At 42.9% G+C, this 15097-nt stretch overlaps 1 protein-coding gene across 2 annotated transcripts in view; it reads right to left on the bottom strand.

Annotated features, from left to right (window-relative positions):
• Nucleotides 1-15097, bottom strand: part of tnika (TRAF2 and NCK interacting kinase a) — a 95129-nt gene that overhangs the window by 2631 nt on the left and 77401 nt on the right. For both annotated transcript variants that reach the window (XM_042108664.1, XM_042108661.1), the window contains 10 exons: nt 14886-14979; nt 14600-14770; nt 13459-13561; nt 7126-7296; nt 6515-6658; nt 5699-5833; nt 4569-4669; nt 4076-4225; nt 3143-3302; nt 1556-1695 (listed from right to left, as the gene is read on the bottom strand). In XM_042108664.1, coding sequence (XP_041964598.1) covers nt 1556-1695; nt 3143-3302; nt 4076-4225; nt 4569-4669; nt 5699-5833; nt 6515-6658; nt 7126-7296; nt 13459-13561; nt 14600-14770; nt 14886-14979 — 1369 coding nt within the window. The remainder of the gene's footprint in view (nt 1-1555; nt 1696-3142; nt 3303-4075; nt 4226-4568; nt 4670-5698; nt 5834-6514; nt 6659-7125; nt 7297-13458; nt 13562-14599; nt 14771-14885; nt 14980-15097) is intronic.

Here is a 15097-nt window from a genome sequence, read left to right as displayed (position 1 = left end):
CTGGAGGGGGTCAAAGAGCAGTATGGTGAGCAGAGGTTAAATAAAGAGCTAAACTGCAAAGCTCCAGGGATCATGAAATGGAAGCACCTGGGGAAAAAAAAAACCTTCTATGGGTTGGTTGAAATGCATTTTTGTGTAGGAAGTCACCTGTACAACAAGTTCAGTAGCATCACACAGCAGGTATTATTACCAAGCCTAGTGTAGATAGATAGATACTTTATTGATCCCCAGGGGAAATTCAAGGTGTATCATTATGGTCTGTACATACAAAGGATTGACCAATAAGTGTCAATCCAAACCTGATGGTGAATGAATAACCTCCATAATTCCATAATGTGTGTCACAGTATGGTATGGCAACTGCTCGGCCTCCGACCGTAAAGCACTTAAGAGGGTGGTAAAAACTGCCTAACCCATCACTGGTTTCTCACTCCCCTCCATTGAGGCCATCCAGGGAAAGCAATGCTTCAGGAGTTGTTACAGGTCTCTCCGCACCTGAACCAGCAGCTTGCCTGTGCCTGTTGAGGTGTCCACGACCATGGCAATATTGACAGGGACAATTAGGACGCGGACATTTTGCCCCTCAACAGCCCCCTCCCCCCAGACAATTGCACTACCCCATCCCACCCATAGTGTTCTATTTATATTTATAAATGTACATACTGTAATTACACTTATACAGGTACAGTACATAGCCATACTCTACTGTTCTTTGTACTATTCATCTTGCATAAACACTTATTTTTACTACTCTTATAATGGTACTGTTACTACACTGCAATGGTATTGTTACTATACTGCACATAACTGTACATAGCCTACTGTACATATCTGTCTATATGGTTCATACTGAATATCCATATTTATTCTGTTTTTCTTATAATATATTACTGTTAATACACTGCATATATCTATATTATTTCTAGTACTCTTATAATGTTACTGCTACTACACTGCACATATCGGTACATGTTGTTCATATATTGTTCATACTGCATATCCATATCTATTCTGCTAATAAACTGCACATATTCATAGTTAATTTATATTACTGTAAACCATTGCACCGTCTTAAATGTATACTATTTGTACACTGTACTATCTTATACTGTTTATGCACCACCTGCCTATACTGTGTATATCACATTGCACTTTTTTGCACTTGTGGTTAGACGCAAACTGCATTTCGTTGTCTCTGTACTTGTACTCTGCACAATGACAATGAAGTTTAATCTAATCTAAAATATTAAATATGAAATTTAGGTTAGCAGTACCTACAGGCTCACCGTACCGAAAATTAACTTCAAAACTTAGGTACGTGTCCGTTACACCCCTAATAATTATCGAAGTAATTCAGAATTCCAGTGAAAATGGAGTTGACATTATAGTCTGACAGTGCCAGCCAGATAAGCCTTTACGGTCTGGTCTGCATGCAACCAACAGACCATAACAGTCTGTGGCCACTCCCAACTACCTGGAACTTTGCACGTGTGCTGCTCTGACCACAGGGACAGCTTTCGGTTCTGCATGAGAGCAAGAACAAGGATGGCAGCTACCTTGTCATTCCTCTCGCAGAGGAACTTCAGACGCTGTGCTCGCTTGTGCATGAAGACCCCGTCCAAGTGGCCAGTCTCCACGGAGCGGATCTCGATGGCCTTCTCTCCCCAGCCCATGATCTGGTTGGAGTGGATGTAAGCTGCAAAAAAACCCCCACAAGCAGCCTAAGTCCTGCATCACCAATTTATAGCACAGTGCAGCTTAGGTATTTTTAGCCATTTATTGGATTGGATTGATTTTTTTTATCAGTGACTCCTCTTCACGGAGAACCCATAACAGAGAATTGCTCTGCTTTTCTGATAGGGTATGTTATGACAGCTGATGAGTTCATTAATAGTAAACCTCGTTTGTAATAGTAATAGTAATACTCATTAATGTCATTATTAATATCATCATTAATAATAACGCTGAAATACAAACCCCAACTGTAAACGTGAGCTGATTTGTTCAGATGTTGATATCCAACTGTAGCATTGATCCATAGTCTAGAGGCCACAGCTAATGGCTAACAAGGCAGATAATTAGCGCTACTGCTGGGGTACTAAGCCCTTATGAATTAATAATCCTAATGAAACCATCTGATTCTTAAATTAATTATTCATCTTAGTTTCAACCAGACAACATATCTAAATTCTAAATTCTCTTTTTCTCTAGATTCTTCTGTGTGCAATTAACATCAATATACTAGGTCTCTCTCTCCCACACAGACACGCACACACACACACACACACACACACACACACACACACGCATGCATGCACGCACACACACGCGCGCGCGCACACACACACACATTCACTTCACAGAGATCCATCACAACAGAGTGAGAGTTGAGCTGGAGTTGGAATGATATTAAACTCAGACTGAACCCCCAGTAATCTGGTCCCACACGGCCTCTGGCTGCCATGTGTTTGGGCTCGCTCGTTTGAGTCCCTCCCATCGGCGAGGTGTTTGAACACTCCCTCGCATAGCCAAGCGGGAACGCACAGTGGACGCACCAAAGACAGAAGGAACGGGAGATGCCTAAACACTATGGTCTTTATCATCCTACCATATCTCTGCCCACAAACTGAATCTGACTTAAACATCTGTTAACTCCAATGGTGTAAACAGAGCGGGAAACAGAGCAAGATTGCATCGCTACTGTTGAAGTTCTTATGTAACTTGGCAGCAATATCCAGGTCAGCTCCAGAGGTGCTGCATGACCCTCTGCTGACCTGCATTGGGACTCTGTTCAGACCTCCACTGGACTGTGTTTGGGGACCATAAGCGGGAAAAGTGGAACAGCGTTCTTTTTTTTAGGTATCATTTTTGGGGCTTTTAGTTTTTTATTTAGACAGGACAGTGAGTATCGACAGGAAGTGAGTGGGCTGGGACCGGCTGGGACCGATTCAAACCGGAGTCCCAGTGGGCACTTTTTGTCCCTGTTGTGGCTGTGTGTGGATGTGGACGCGACTACGTCCATGTTGTCCCTGTTGTGGCTGTTGTGGACGCGACTACGTCCCTGTTGTCCTGTTGTGGCTGTGTGTGGCTGTTGTGGACTTGACTATGTCCATGTTGTAGACTGCGACTGAGTCCTCACTCACCGACAGAGGTGGGCATCTCTCCCCACTGCAGCACCACGTCCTTGGTGATGCGGCCGTACGTGTTGACGTAGACGCCCTCGTCCTCGTAGCACAGCAGCATCTCCATGCCGTCCGTCTTGGGGAGCACCACGATGGCGTGGGGCATCACTGTGCTCTGGATCTGAGAGAGGGATAGAGAAATCAGAGGAAAGGGGAGAGGAGGAAAGAGAGGGAGCGGAGGACAGAAAGAAAGAGTTGCCATTAGCTGGGCAGTGAGCAGGTTCTGGCAGTGCTTCATGTAGGCCACCTGATGGCAGTACAACCCCCATCAGAAACGGGAGAAGTCTCATGCTGACACACACACACACACTGCAGAGGGTCTTGTCAGCTCAGTCATTCATCTTAAGCCTTGCTTTGCTCACCTTCACAGCACTGCTAGCACTAATAGTTCAATGGGGAATGTGAGATTATCACATGCATACAGTACATACATGCGTAATACAAAAAGGCAGTTCACCAAACTGCTCACTTTTACAAAGCAGGACTAAGGACCTCTTACTGCTTTATGTCAGTGTTTCTGTTTTGTTCGTCTAGAAGAACCGCACTGAGGCAAAAATGTGTTGTGAGGCAAAAATGTGTTGACAATGAGTACAGAATTGAATTGTGTTGAATTGTATTGAATTGCTACTCAACACAAAGGACCCTGTGTGTGTTTTCTGCCTAAGGCAATGTGGCTGCCAGCCAGCACTGGGGTAGGAGCCGGCTGCCTCAGCAGAAAGCAGCCGCTCCTCATCAGTCACACAGGCTGCTGTGCTGTACTGTGCTGTACTGTGCTAATGTGCTCCTCATCAGTCACACAGGCTGCTGTGCTGTACTGTGCTGTACTGTGCTAATGTGCTCCTCATCATTCGCACAGGCTGCTGTGCTGTACTGTTCTGCTCTGGGATGGCTTACATGGGAGGGGATATAGATGTCGTAGGGGTTTCCAGAGTCCACGTCAATGACGTGGAAGCCCACGCTGGAACCGTAGATGACCTTGAGCCTCTGACCTTCCTCCACCGTCAGGTCCACGAGCTGCGGCCTCTGAGGAAGGTCCGTGAAAGACTAGCAGAGAGGGGAGAGAGAGAGAGAGAGAGAAAGACAGAAAGAAAGAATGAGTGATACAAGGTAGAAGACAAATGGCAAAAGGCAGACAGAAATGTTTGCATGAAGCTTTCAAGCTGAAGATTCAGGTATTAAACTGCTATTACAACCCCCAAAAGCAACTTTGCATGGTAATGTCAGGCGCTCAGACATCACCATATTGCTCTGATGATTTATTCATGCTTTTGTTCATTTTACGGCAATTTCCATTTTATAGTCACATCAAAATATGAATGAAAAACAGTGTGATTATGTGAATCAGAATATGAGAGGAGAAGGGAAAAAGTCACAGGACTGTTGTTACCTTGAAAGCCATGAATTTATGGTAGGGCTTGGGGGCCCAGGCGTAAATCTCCACGGAGTTCTTCAGAGCAATAACCAGGAATTTGATTCGCTCATATTTCACTGGGGAGGCAGAAGAAGAAAATCATCAAATCAGAAGCCCCTTTCAATTAAGGGCTGTCTTCCGCTTCCCCAACACTGCCTCAACCAGCTCAGTCACACGCCTGCCCTCTGACACACAGGATCACTGAGATATGGCACGACAGCACAACACAAAGCAGCACAGCAGCGCACCGCACTGCACAGCACAACACAACACAGCAAGGCACTCTGACCTTTACATCACTGACTCACTAACCAAACTGAGGGACAGACTAAAATGTTCCTCCATTGCTTAAATCCTGCCAATGACTAACAATCAGAGGGCTTAACAAAGTCCAGTCTGTGACAGCAGGCTTGTAATGCTTCCTGAAACCTGTCCCGGGGCCAGTCTCAAACAAAGCTTGCACTAAACAAGCTCACTCAGCCCAGCTCACTGAAGCACTCGCTTACAGGACCAATTCATCAGAAACATGTTAGAACCAAAACCACAAGGTTATATGACAGATTACTTCCTAATGATATTGGGCTCTCATTTATTTGGCACAGTATGTGCAATGCAATGTGTTAACACTGACCCACACAAATTGATGCTAATTCAATTAACTGGGCAAAACATTTTAGTGTAACATCATGTAACATACATATATCATTAATAATTAGATATTTATTACCACCGGCAATCTTACAACAATAAGGTTCAGAGCAGTGCTGACACCTACTATAATATATTAACAAATATATGCACTAAAAGCAAGACGCACATCTCAATGTGTGGTGAAGTGATTTCTGCTAAGAAATATATTATGAAATATTTGTCTGCCAGTGCGTTGAGCAAATTTGTCTTGATAAGACTCCTTAAAATAAGTTAAAGTCTTCTTAAATTAAGTCAAAATGATCTTTTGAGAGGGCGCTAGGTAAGTCTTTTCATACTAAAAACAATACCAAATAGATTTTTTAATCTTAATATAAGATCAATAACACTTGGTTAGAATTCATTTTTTGCAGTGTAAGTTCCACCCTACAGAGGTTCAGTGAGCACGTGGGACGTACCAACTTTATAGTGCACGCAGCCCTCCAGTTCCCCCACGGTGATCCAGCCCTGCTTCTTCTCCACCTCTGGGTCGTTGTGCAGGATGCGGTTCCTGAGCCAGGACAGGTAGTACACACGCAGCTTGTTCTTCTTGCCTGTGTGCAAAATGAGGATTAAAGAGCATTAAGAGACCAATGGGGGAGGTGTTTCAAAGAGCCGGTGGTGATGGAAGAGGGACTGAGAGACGGACAGACTGAAGGCCTCTGCACACCAGCGCCGACACAAACACGAGTGTGCCGTCACTTGCCACGCTGACAGGTTGGGGGTTAACCACCTGAGATGTCTGCACCTTCACATGGAATTATGTGCGTTTCATCTTTTAATCTGCTCTTTAGCTTTTTTTTACAATCTACACACAAGCCAATCCCAAACATTCATCACTTTTAATTATTATTATTATTACAGGGTAATAATAAACCCTATAATAAAGTGTTGCATGTCATAACATCCACACCTGTTGTGCACACCTGCAGCACACCTAACTGGCCCCTCCTCAGGTGACTCATTACTCCTAACATCACCGTGCCGTCACTTGCCACGCAGCACCACCAGCGCTGGCGTTTGTAACTGGCAAACACTGGACAAACAATGGATTTCATGGAGCAGCTCCAAAAACAATAGAACTGAATCATACTCTATGACGGCAAAGTGCGATGCTGGTGAGCGGAGTTGTATTGAGAACAATGAAATCTAATGGAATCGAATGTGGAGCGCGCCGCACTCATGTCAGTGCCAGCAGTGCAGAGGCCTTGACCGATGGTTTTGAGGAGACAGACCTGATATGGTGACCAGCACGTTGAGACCCTCCAGCACGTCCATCTGCTGGAAGCGGCGGCGTGTGATCAGGTTGTAGACTTTGCCCTGGCCACTGCGGTCCAGGAGCATCAGGCCATTCTCTGTACCCACCAGCAGGTTGACCCCTGGGGAGAGACAGGATATTCAGCATCTCACATTGCCCTCAGAGGTTCACTCATCAATACATACAATGCGTGCGCGCGCACACACACACACACACGCACACACGCACGCCCTCCCCCCCCCCCCCCCCCCCCTCTCTCTCTTTCTTCCTCACATACACACATGCACACACGCACACACACACACACAAATAACGATATGCTTTCATAGGCAAGATGATCCATACAGACACCAAATATCTCATTTCATGTACAGTACATCTCCCATACGTACACTATAGTCTCACTGTAAAGGGCTTGCTTCTATTTCAGAGAGAAACTGTGCTGAGAAATCACATAAAACAACGTGCTGTTTGGGAAATGAGAAATAGAACAAAAGATCACAGATAATAAAAGGGAGAAACGGTGGGAGGGTGTTGGTGGGGGGGGGGGGGGGGGCGGGGTTCTTGTGCGGCGGACTGAAGGCTCACCCCACAGAGCGGCGCACAGGATCTCAGAGTTGAAGCGCTTCTTGTACTTGCGGATCTCCGGTGTGTCACTGTGCGGGCGGATGTTGGTGGGGTTGACGTTGACCACGGAGATCTTCCTGGCCTCGCTCAGTTTGGCCTGTTCCTGCCTCAGCAGCTCGTTTGCAAACAGGGCTGAGAGAGAGAGAGAGAGAGAGAGAGAGAGAGAGAGAGAGAGAGAGAGAGAGAGAGAGAGAGAGAGGAGAGAGAGAGAGAGAGAGAGAGAGAGAGAGAGAGAGAGGAGAGAGAGAGAATTTTGAATTTTAACAGCTCTTTATTACAAAACACACGATCACATTACCATAAAACCATCACTTTTTTTAGAAAAACTGAAAATCAAAGAAAATAACCTGAAAAAAAATAATTCATTATCGACCAATGAGCATATTGCTCCACCTTGGCACCATTCTTCTTCAAAAGAATTAAAATCACCTTTTGTTTCATAAAAGTCAAATTCTAATTTTACTCTTGATTTCACCAGGCGAATAAAAATGTCAATTACATCATGGTCAGAGTCTTTTTCAATCTTATTCTTCCTACTTATATAAATGGCCATCTTAGCATTCCCAAAGATATAATTAATCATTTCACACTTGCAACGTTCTTTCTGAACATATTTAAACCCCAATATGAAGGTCTGAATAGAGAAAAACTCTCCAAAACACTCTAATAGCTTTGCCAACAACTTAAACAAAGGTGGCAGTCTGAAACAATTTGAGTAGGCATGAAAAACAGTCTCCCTCTCCAAACAAAAAGGACATTCATGGCTTACATTTTGATTTAAAACAGAAATAAAAGAGTTAACTGCCAAAATACCATGCAGTAACCTCCATTGTAAGTCCCCAGCTCTTTTAGTTAATGGTGGTTTGTATAGAGATTTCCACTCTGGTTGAACATTACTTACTAAACCAAAAGTAGAACGCCAAGGCGTGTCAACCTTTCCATCTAGCCTTTCTTTATTTATCACTTTAACACAGGTCTTGTAAAGACATTTACCATTGACTTCGCTGAAATCTATTTCTTTTGGAGGGGGCAAAAAAATACCTTTACAATCATTTAATTTCGGTGTAAGTGACAATTCAGGAAAAGGGTCTTCTCTATCAGGAATCAAAACGCCATCAACATAATTCTTTATCATTTTGCGCTCACGTGATGTTAGTTCTGTTCTCCAGCAATGCAACATCTTATCCACCATACGCAAGGACCTCACTCCCATGCGTACAGCCAGTGTGGCACTGTCCATAAGAGAGCCTGATACATCCACCAAATGACGCAAACGTGTAAGTCCAGTACTGCATAAATAACTGTTCAATCCAGGCATTACATTCTTTGAAATGTCCAGTCTTGATCCATAGATTAGAGGCTCCTCTAGGAGCCAATGCAAAGAACCAGTCTCTTCCATTCGGCTAACATTAAATAAACCCCAGATCTTAAAAAGTCCTTTATAAAAAACAGGTAAATCAATACAATGTATTGCATGAGGATCCAGGAAAAACAAAGATTTGTCTAAACCCAAACCACTCACATTATGCATGATTTCACAAGCCACAGGCCTCCAAACAAGATCTTCTGGCCCAGTAAGAAACCTCTGAATGAACTGAAGCCTAAAAGCAGCTGCTCTACTGGGCAAATGGATTAAACCCTGGCCACCTTCTTCTTTTGGTAAATACAAAACACTCTGAGGGATCCAATGCAACTTATCCCAGAAGAAATCTATTAGGGTTGACTGGATCTTCATTAAAAGACCTGATGGTGGATCTAAAACAGCCAGCCGATGCCACAAAAAGGATGCCACTAGATTATTGATAACCAGACAGCGTCCCCTATATGACATCTGAGGTAGTAGCCATGTCCATTTTTTTAAACGTCCCTTCACTTTTTCAATGACTCCATCCCAATTCTTTTGTACAGTGTTATCATCTCCCAAAAAAACACCCAGATATTTGAAACCCCCTTTTTTCCAATTTAACCCTTCTGGGAGTTTGGCTGGTCCATCTACCCAATTACCTATCTGAAAAGCATCACTTTTTTTCCAGTTGACTTTTGCAGATGATATCACTCCAAAATCCTTCACAACATCATTTAAGGTATCAACATCATTTTGATCATTGACCACTACAACCAAATCATCGGCATATGCTGATAAACAAAAAACCTTTTCACAATTGGACAGAGAAAAGCCAGTCATTTTACACCTTAATTTGTGAAGCAAAGGTTCTATTGCCATGGAATAGAGCATTCCAGACAATGAACAACCTTGTCTTACACCTCTTAGTGCTTTAAAAGGGGGACACAAACCACCATTAACTTTCACTATACTCTCAATGTCATTATAGAGCACCTTAATTAAATTAATAAAACCCGAATTGAATCCAAAAGCCTCTAACACCCCCCATAAATACTTATGCTCAACTCTGTCAAAAGCTTTTTCCTGATCCATGAAAACAAATCCAAAATTCTTTTTTAACTTACTAGAAACTTCAATTGCATCTCGAACAAGGAAAATATTGTCAAAAATTGACCTTTCAGGAATACAGTAGGTTTGATCAACATGTATTATTTGTTCCATCACTTCTCTCAATCTAGTTGCTAGTGCTTTGGAAAACATTTTAACATCAATGCACAGGAGAGACACTGGGCGCCAATGCTTCAAGTCGGTCAAGTCACCTTTTTTTGGTAACAGTGTCAACACAGCCCTTCGACAGCTCAGAGGAAGGATTCCTTTCTCTATACTGTCATTCAGCACTTCATGGAGATCTTTCCCCAATACTGACCAAAAGCCTTTGTAAAACTCAACTGGCAGTCCATCAATGCCAGGAGCACGTCCATTTTCCATACCCATCAGGGCTGTATAGAGTTCTTTCAATGATAAAGCTCCATCCAGCATCTTTGCTGAAGCCTTTGAAAGCGTTGGCAAGTCATGAAGGAAACCACGTTCAATCTCCTGATTTCCAACCAATTCACTTTTAAAAAGTTCTGAGTAAAAACTCCTTACTCGTTGTCTTATTTCATTTGGCTTAGTCAACAATGTTCCTGTTTCTGAGCGCACAGCATGAATTAACTTTTTTCTTCCATTTTTCTTCTCTAAATTAAAGAAATACTTAGACGGAACATCCATTACAGATACATTTTGTATTCTTGAGCGGATCAAAGCGCCCTGTGTTTTTTTCCCCAAAAAATCAGCCAATTCCACTTTTTTACTTTTAAGTAATTCTATTTGTTCTGAATTTCCTTTGTTATCAACCACATTTTGCAAATCCACAATCTCCTTTTCTAAAGTTTTCATGGATCTAGCTAGGTCTCTACTGACATTGAAAGTATATTTTTGACATACATGTTTAATTTGAATTTTTGCTACATCCCACCATTGTTGCAAAGAGGGAAAAAAAGGCTTCTCCAACTTAAAACTCTCCCAAAAAACAGCAAAAGCTTCTCTAAAAGTTTGATCGTCCAACAACATCTTATTAAAATGCCAATACGCACTTTTTGGTTTAACCGCAGATTTTATAAGTACACAACATGCCATGCAATGGTCAGAAAAACCAACAGGACTGATATAGGAACATTGAAAAGCACTAAAAAAATGCTTAAAACAGTACATTTGGTCAAGTCTTGCCATTGATAAATAATTATCACGACAATGAGACCAACTATATTGCCTTTGTTTTTTGTGAAAAGATCTCCATATGTCAATCAATTCATATGCTTCAATTAACTCAATAAGACGCTTGCGAGAGGCTACATGAGGTTCTACATGATTTCTATCTAAAATATCAGCAGTACAATTAAAATCACCACCCAAAAAAAGAAAATCAGTACTATTACATGCACCAAGAACATCACCAAGCTTATCCAAAAAACACATCCTCTCTGCAGCTAAGGTAGGAGCATAAACACAAATGAAAACAAAAACATCATTTTCAAAAACTGCTTTTACTTTCAATAGTCTTCCTTTAACCACCTCTTCCACATCATAAGAATATGGAAGAAACGACTTTGAAAAGAGGATAGCAACACCTCCACTTAAGGACGTATTGTGACTGAGTATGGCACGCCCATCCCACTCCTTCACCCAATCAACTTCATTAGTTAAGTCGCTATGTGTCTCTTGAACAAGGAAAACATCAATATTTTTCTGTCTGCTTAATTCATAGAATTCTGCTCTTTTCCTCCCGTCTCTGGCCCCATTCAAATTCAAAGTAGCGACTCTAACTTCGCCCATTTCAAAAAAAGAAAGTAACCAGAAAAAGACAAAGAAAATAAACATACATATTTTACTGAGTATCACCATCATTTCCAATCGGTTCTCCTTTTTTCAACTTGCGCACAATCTTAACCAAGCGAAACATCTCTTGGTCAGTAAAACCTCCGTCCTCATTTGTCCTCATTAGATATTTGGCATCATCAATGAACTGTTGTATATTGGAAAAATAATCCTCAACCTTGACATTACGCACAAATTTGGTAGTCTGTAAAAAATGTCTTATCTCCTGAGTGGAGTACACGACAACTAACGGTTGAGAAAGCTCTTGTGATTGTGAACTTGACAAACTAGAATCAGTGGAGTAACCATCGCTCTCATGGTCATTATCTGTAGTTGGTAGCTCAACATCAATGTCTTTTTTCCATTGTTTTGTAGCTTTATTACTAGAGGATTTCTTTCGTTTATTTTTGGGAATTTTGAAAACATTTTCCTCTCGGACCGTTTCACAGCCAGCCTCCTCTGCTTGTGTACCAGTTCTCTCATTAACCAACTCTGCAGCCTCTAGGCCTACAGTCTCCGTAACCCCTGCAGGTTCACAAGAACTGCCCTCATCCATGATCACATCGGCTTGTGCGGGCGCAGCCAAAATTATTTCAGACTCCGCTGTTTTTTTTATTTCAGCGGCTTCGTTCGATTCGGTCACATTCTCTTTCTCAACCACGTTTAATAAATCCGGTGTCGGCACATGTAATTCTACCACTACAGACACAGACTCTGCACCACCAGCCGTAATAGTGGGCGGGTCAGATGGCTCAGTTTCCTCACCAATTTCAGAATCATTTGCAGGTGTATCAGTTTGTTCTTTAACATTATCTTTTTTGTTTGGGCAAGCACGAACCAAATGTCCATGTCCACCACAACCAAAACATTTCATTGAGTCTGATGTTGCATAAACAGTGTAATCATAGCCATCAACATTAAACTTGAACACTGCGCTAAAATCACAGTCCTGTTTCAGAAACATATACACCTGGCGTCTAAAAGACACCATATGGCTCAACAAAGTTGACTTGCATCCCACAGGTATTTTCTTAATTTGAGACACCACTTTGCCATACTTCGAAAGTTCTCTGATTAACACCTCATCTTTTAAGAACGGTGGCACGTTAGACAATGTGATTTTCTTAGATGGGCTACTAAGTGGAAGAACAGGGGCAAGCCAACCATCAATTTCAATTCCAGATTGAACAACTTCATAGGCTTTTTCGATTGTACTCAAAAAAAGAACGATCGCATTGTTCATTCTAGATGCCGACAATACATTATCGTATCCAACAATTTTACCCACCGCTAAACTACACGCTTCCACACTAACACTAGACGCCACTTTAACGCCATGCCGTCTGGTTAAAAAATCAAGTTTTGATTTAGGAGTTGCCATACTACCCAGCTTAATGCTGGCAGCAGACTCTCAATTCAATTAACAAACAATACTATCGAACAAATAAATATTTAAACAAACAAAAAGATAGAAAAGTTAGAATGTAAAGGGCACTCACTCAAGCCAGAATCGGCCTTCAGTCACGCTCACACTCTGCACACGCACTCACTTCCGCTCAGAGAGAGAGAGAGAGAGAGAGAGAGAGAGAGAGAGAAAGAAAAAAAAGAAAGAAGAGAGTGAGTCATCATTGCCACCACATTCCTCACATGACATTATTATGTGACATGACACATGACTCCAGGGTCATGTGATCACAGTCATCCCACAGTGAGACCAAATCACTCCAGCCCAGTCTTCAGTTTGGCACTGTGTAGGGTTCACACCCCAACACACATTCTCACTTCAGTGCTGCATGATGTTCTGAAGATGTCACTGAGTGGAAGCTTATGTCCATGTGAATTACTGCGGATTATTTATTGCACGGGAAACACTGCTGATTCCATGTGAAATACTGCCAACATTTTTTTCTTAAGCCTTTCTGTTTTCTGTGCCTTAAATTGGTATGCTTTTCCATGCTTTGTATCGAGAAAAGCTGACTGAATGATTGATTAGTGGATTGATTGACGATGATATGGGTGATGAAGGTCTGTACCTGCGGCTGAGTTCTCACTGTCGTCATCGGAGGGAGAGGTGGGGTAGACCCGCGGATCCACAAAGGGTGTGAAGGAGGACTTAGAACCGCCACCCTTTGCAAACTGCAGGTAAGAGCACACAAGCAGAGTAGAGTGAGAAGGCAAAGGAGGAGAACATCACACTTGAGGGGGTTCTGCAGAGCTCAATCAGTGTCAGCAGGCAAGCTGACAACCCCAGATCATTAGCTGTGTGTCTTGTGCCTCCTGGGCATGTTGGGGGTTAACCACCTGAGACGTCTGCACCTTCACATGGAATTATGTGCGTTTTATCTTTTAACCTGCTCCTTAGCTTTTTTTTACAATCTACACACAAGCCCACCCCAAACATTCACATACACATTTCCAAGTTCCGAGGAAATCTTCACTTCTTAATCTTAATTAGCCTGCTTAAGCATAAAGGAGACGTTTCCCATACATTGACTTATTTGTGGCGGCCCACTACAATATCAACATTGACCACCACACAATGATTTTCCAGGTTGTGCTAAATTGTGCTTAAATCTGGTTAGCATCATATCCACGCTGCGCTAATTTGTTAAAAATTGTTGCATTCAAGTTAATTCTGCAAACCTACCACCACAAATAGAATTCAATTCTGTGGGAAACACTGGGAGATAAGATACCTTGCCAACATACTGACAACTCAACCCATCAGCATTGCATGCCATACACAACCACACCCTCAAGTTCTGAGGAAATCATGATTCATCATTTCTAAATCACCCTGTTTATGCATTTTAGAGTGTACATCAAAGACAGGACATAGATCTCAGACACTGCTCTAGGCATGAGAAGGGAAGGATGGGCCTCTGTTCTAGACATGAGAAGGGAAGGATTGGCCTCTGCTCGCCAGATTATCAACAAACTGTTGACACTCAGTTAACTACAATTTCTGGTTAAGGGTGAGGTTAGGGTTTGGATTTGGTTAAGGTGATGGTTCAGCAATTTTACATACTGAACTTGAATCTAGAGGATCAGAGGATCTTTTAAGTGTCTGTGGGTGATCTGACCAAGTCAAGTGTTACCCAAAACCCTTCATGAGGACACCAGCAGGTTTATAGCGCTAGCCTGGGTGTCCCACAGAGCCACTTCTCCACCCACCTCCTCCATGGCACTCATGTCTGGGACGTGCAGGCCAGCGAGGCGGCCCAGGCCCAAGCCCTCCGTGGGCGTCCCGGCCGGGGAGTGGCTCTGCTGGACCAGGTCCGGCAGGTTCCCGTGGCCAGCAAAACCGTTGCTCTCCGAGTGAGCGGAGCGCTTCCTCTCACGAGTCTGCGGAGGTACACCAGATCAGACGACAGGTGTGTTATGGGAGTAGTGGGTCCAGAGGCATCAGACTGGATACTAGTGGTGGAGGCTCTTACAGAGCAGCACAGTGGCGTCTTACCTCTCCCAGCATCAGGGTGTCATCTTTGGAACCATTATTGAGTGAATCATCATGGCTAACTCCGTAGGACTCATTATTACCCTGTGCTGAAGGCCTGAGGGGAGTGAAAACAGACACGCACACACATGTACACACACACCACTCCTTTCAGATCACTCCTGATACATGAGCACACCTGTTTGTGTCTGTCCTGAAAGTAAAGTGTGTGTATG

This window comes from Alosa sapidissima, chromosome 1 (assembly GCF_018492685.1).
Source record: "Alosa sapidissima isolate fAloSap1 chromosome 1, fAloSap1.pri, whole genome shotgun sequence".
NCBI classification, from domain to species: Eukaryota; Metazoa; Chordata; class Actinopteri; order Clupeiformes; family Clupeidae; genus Alosa; species Alosa sapidissima.
The sequence above is the reverse complement of the archived record's forward strand: the minus strand, read 5'-3'. Positions and strand labels throughout refer to the sequence as shown.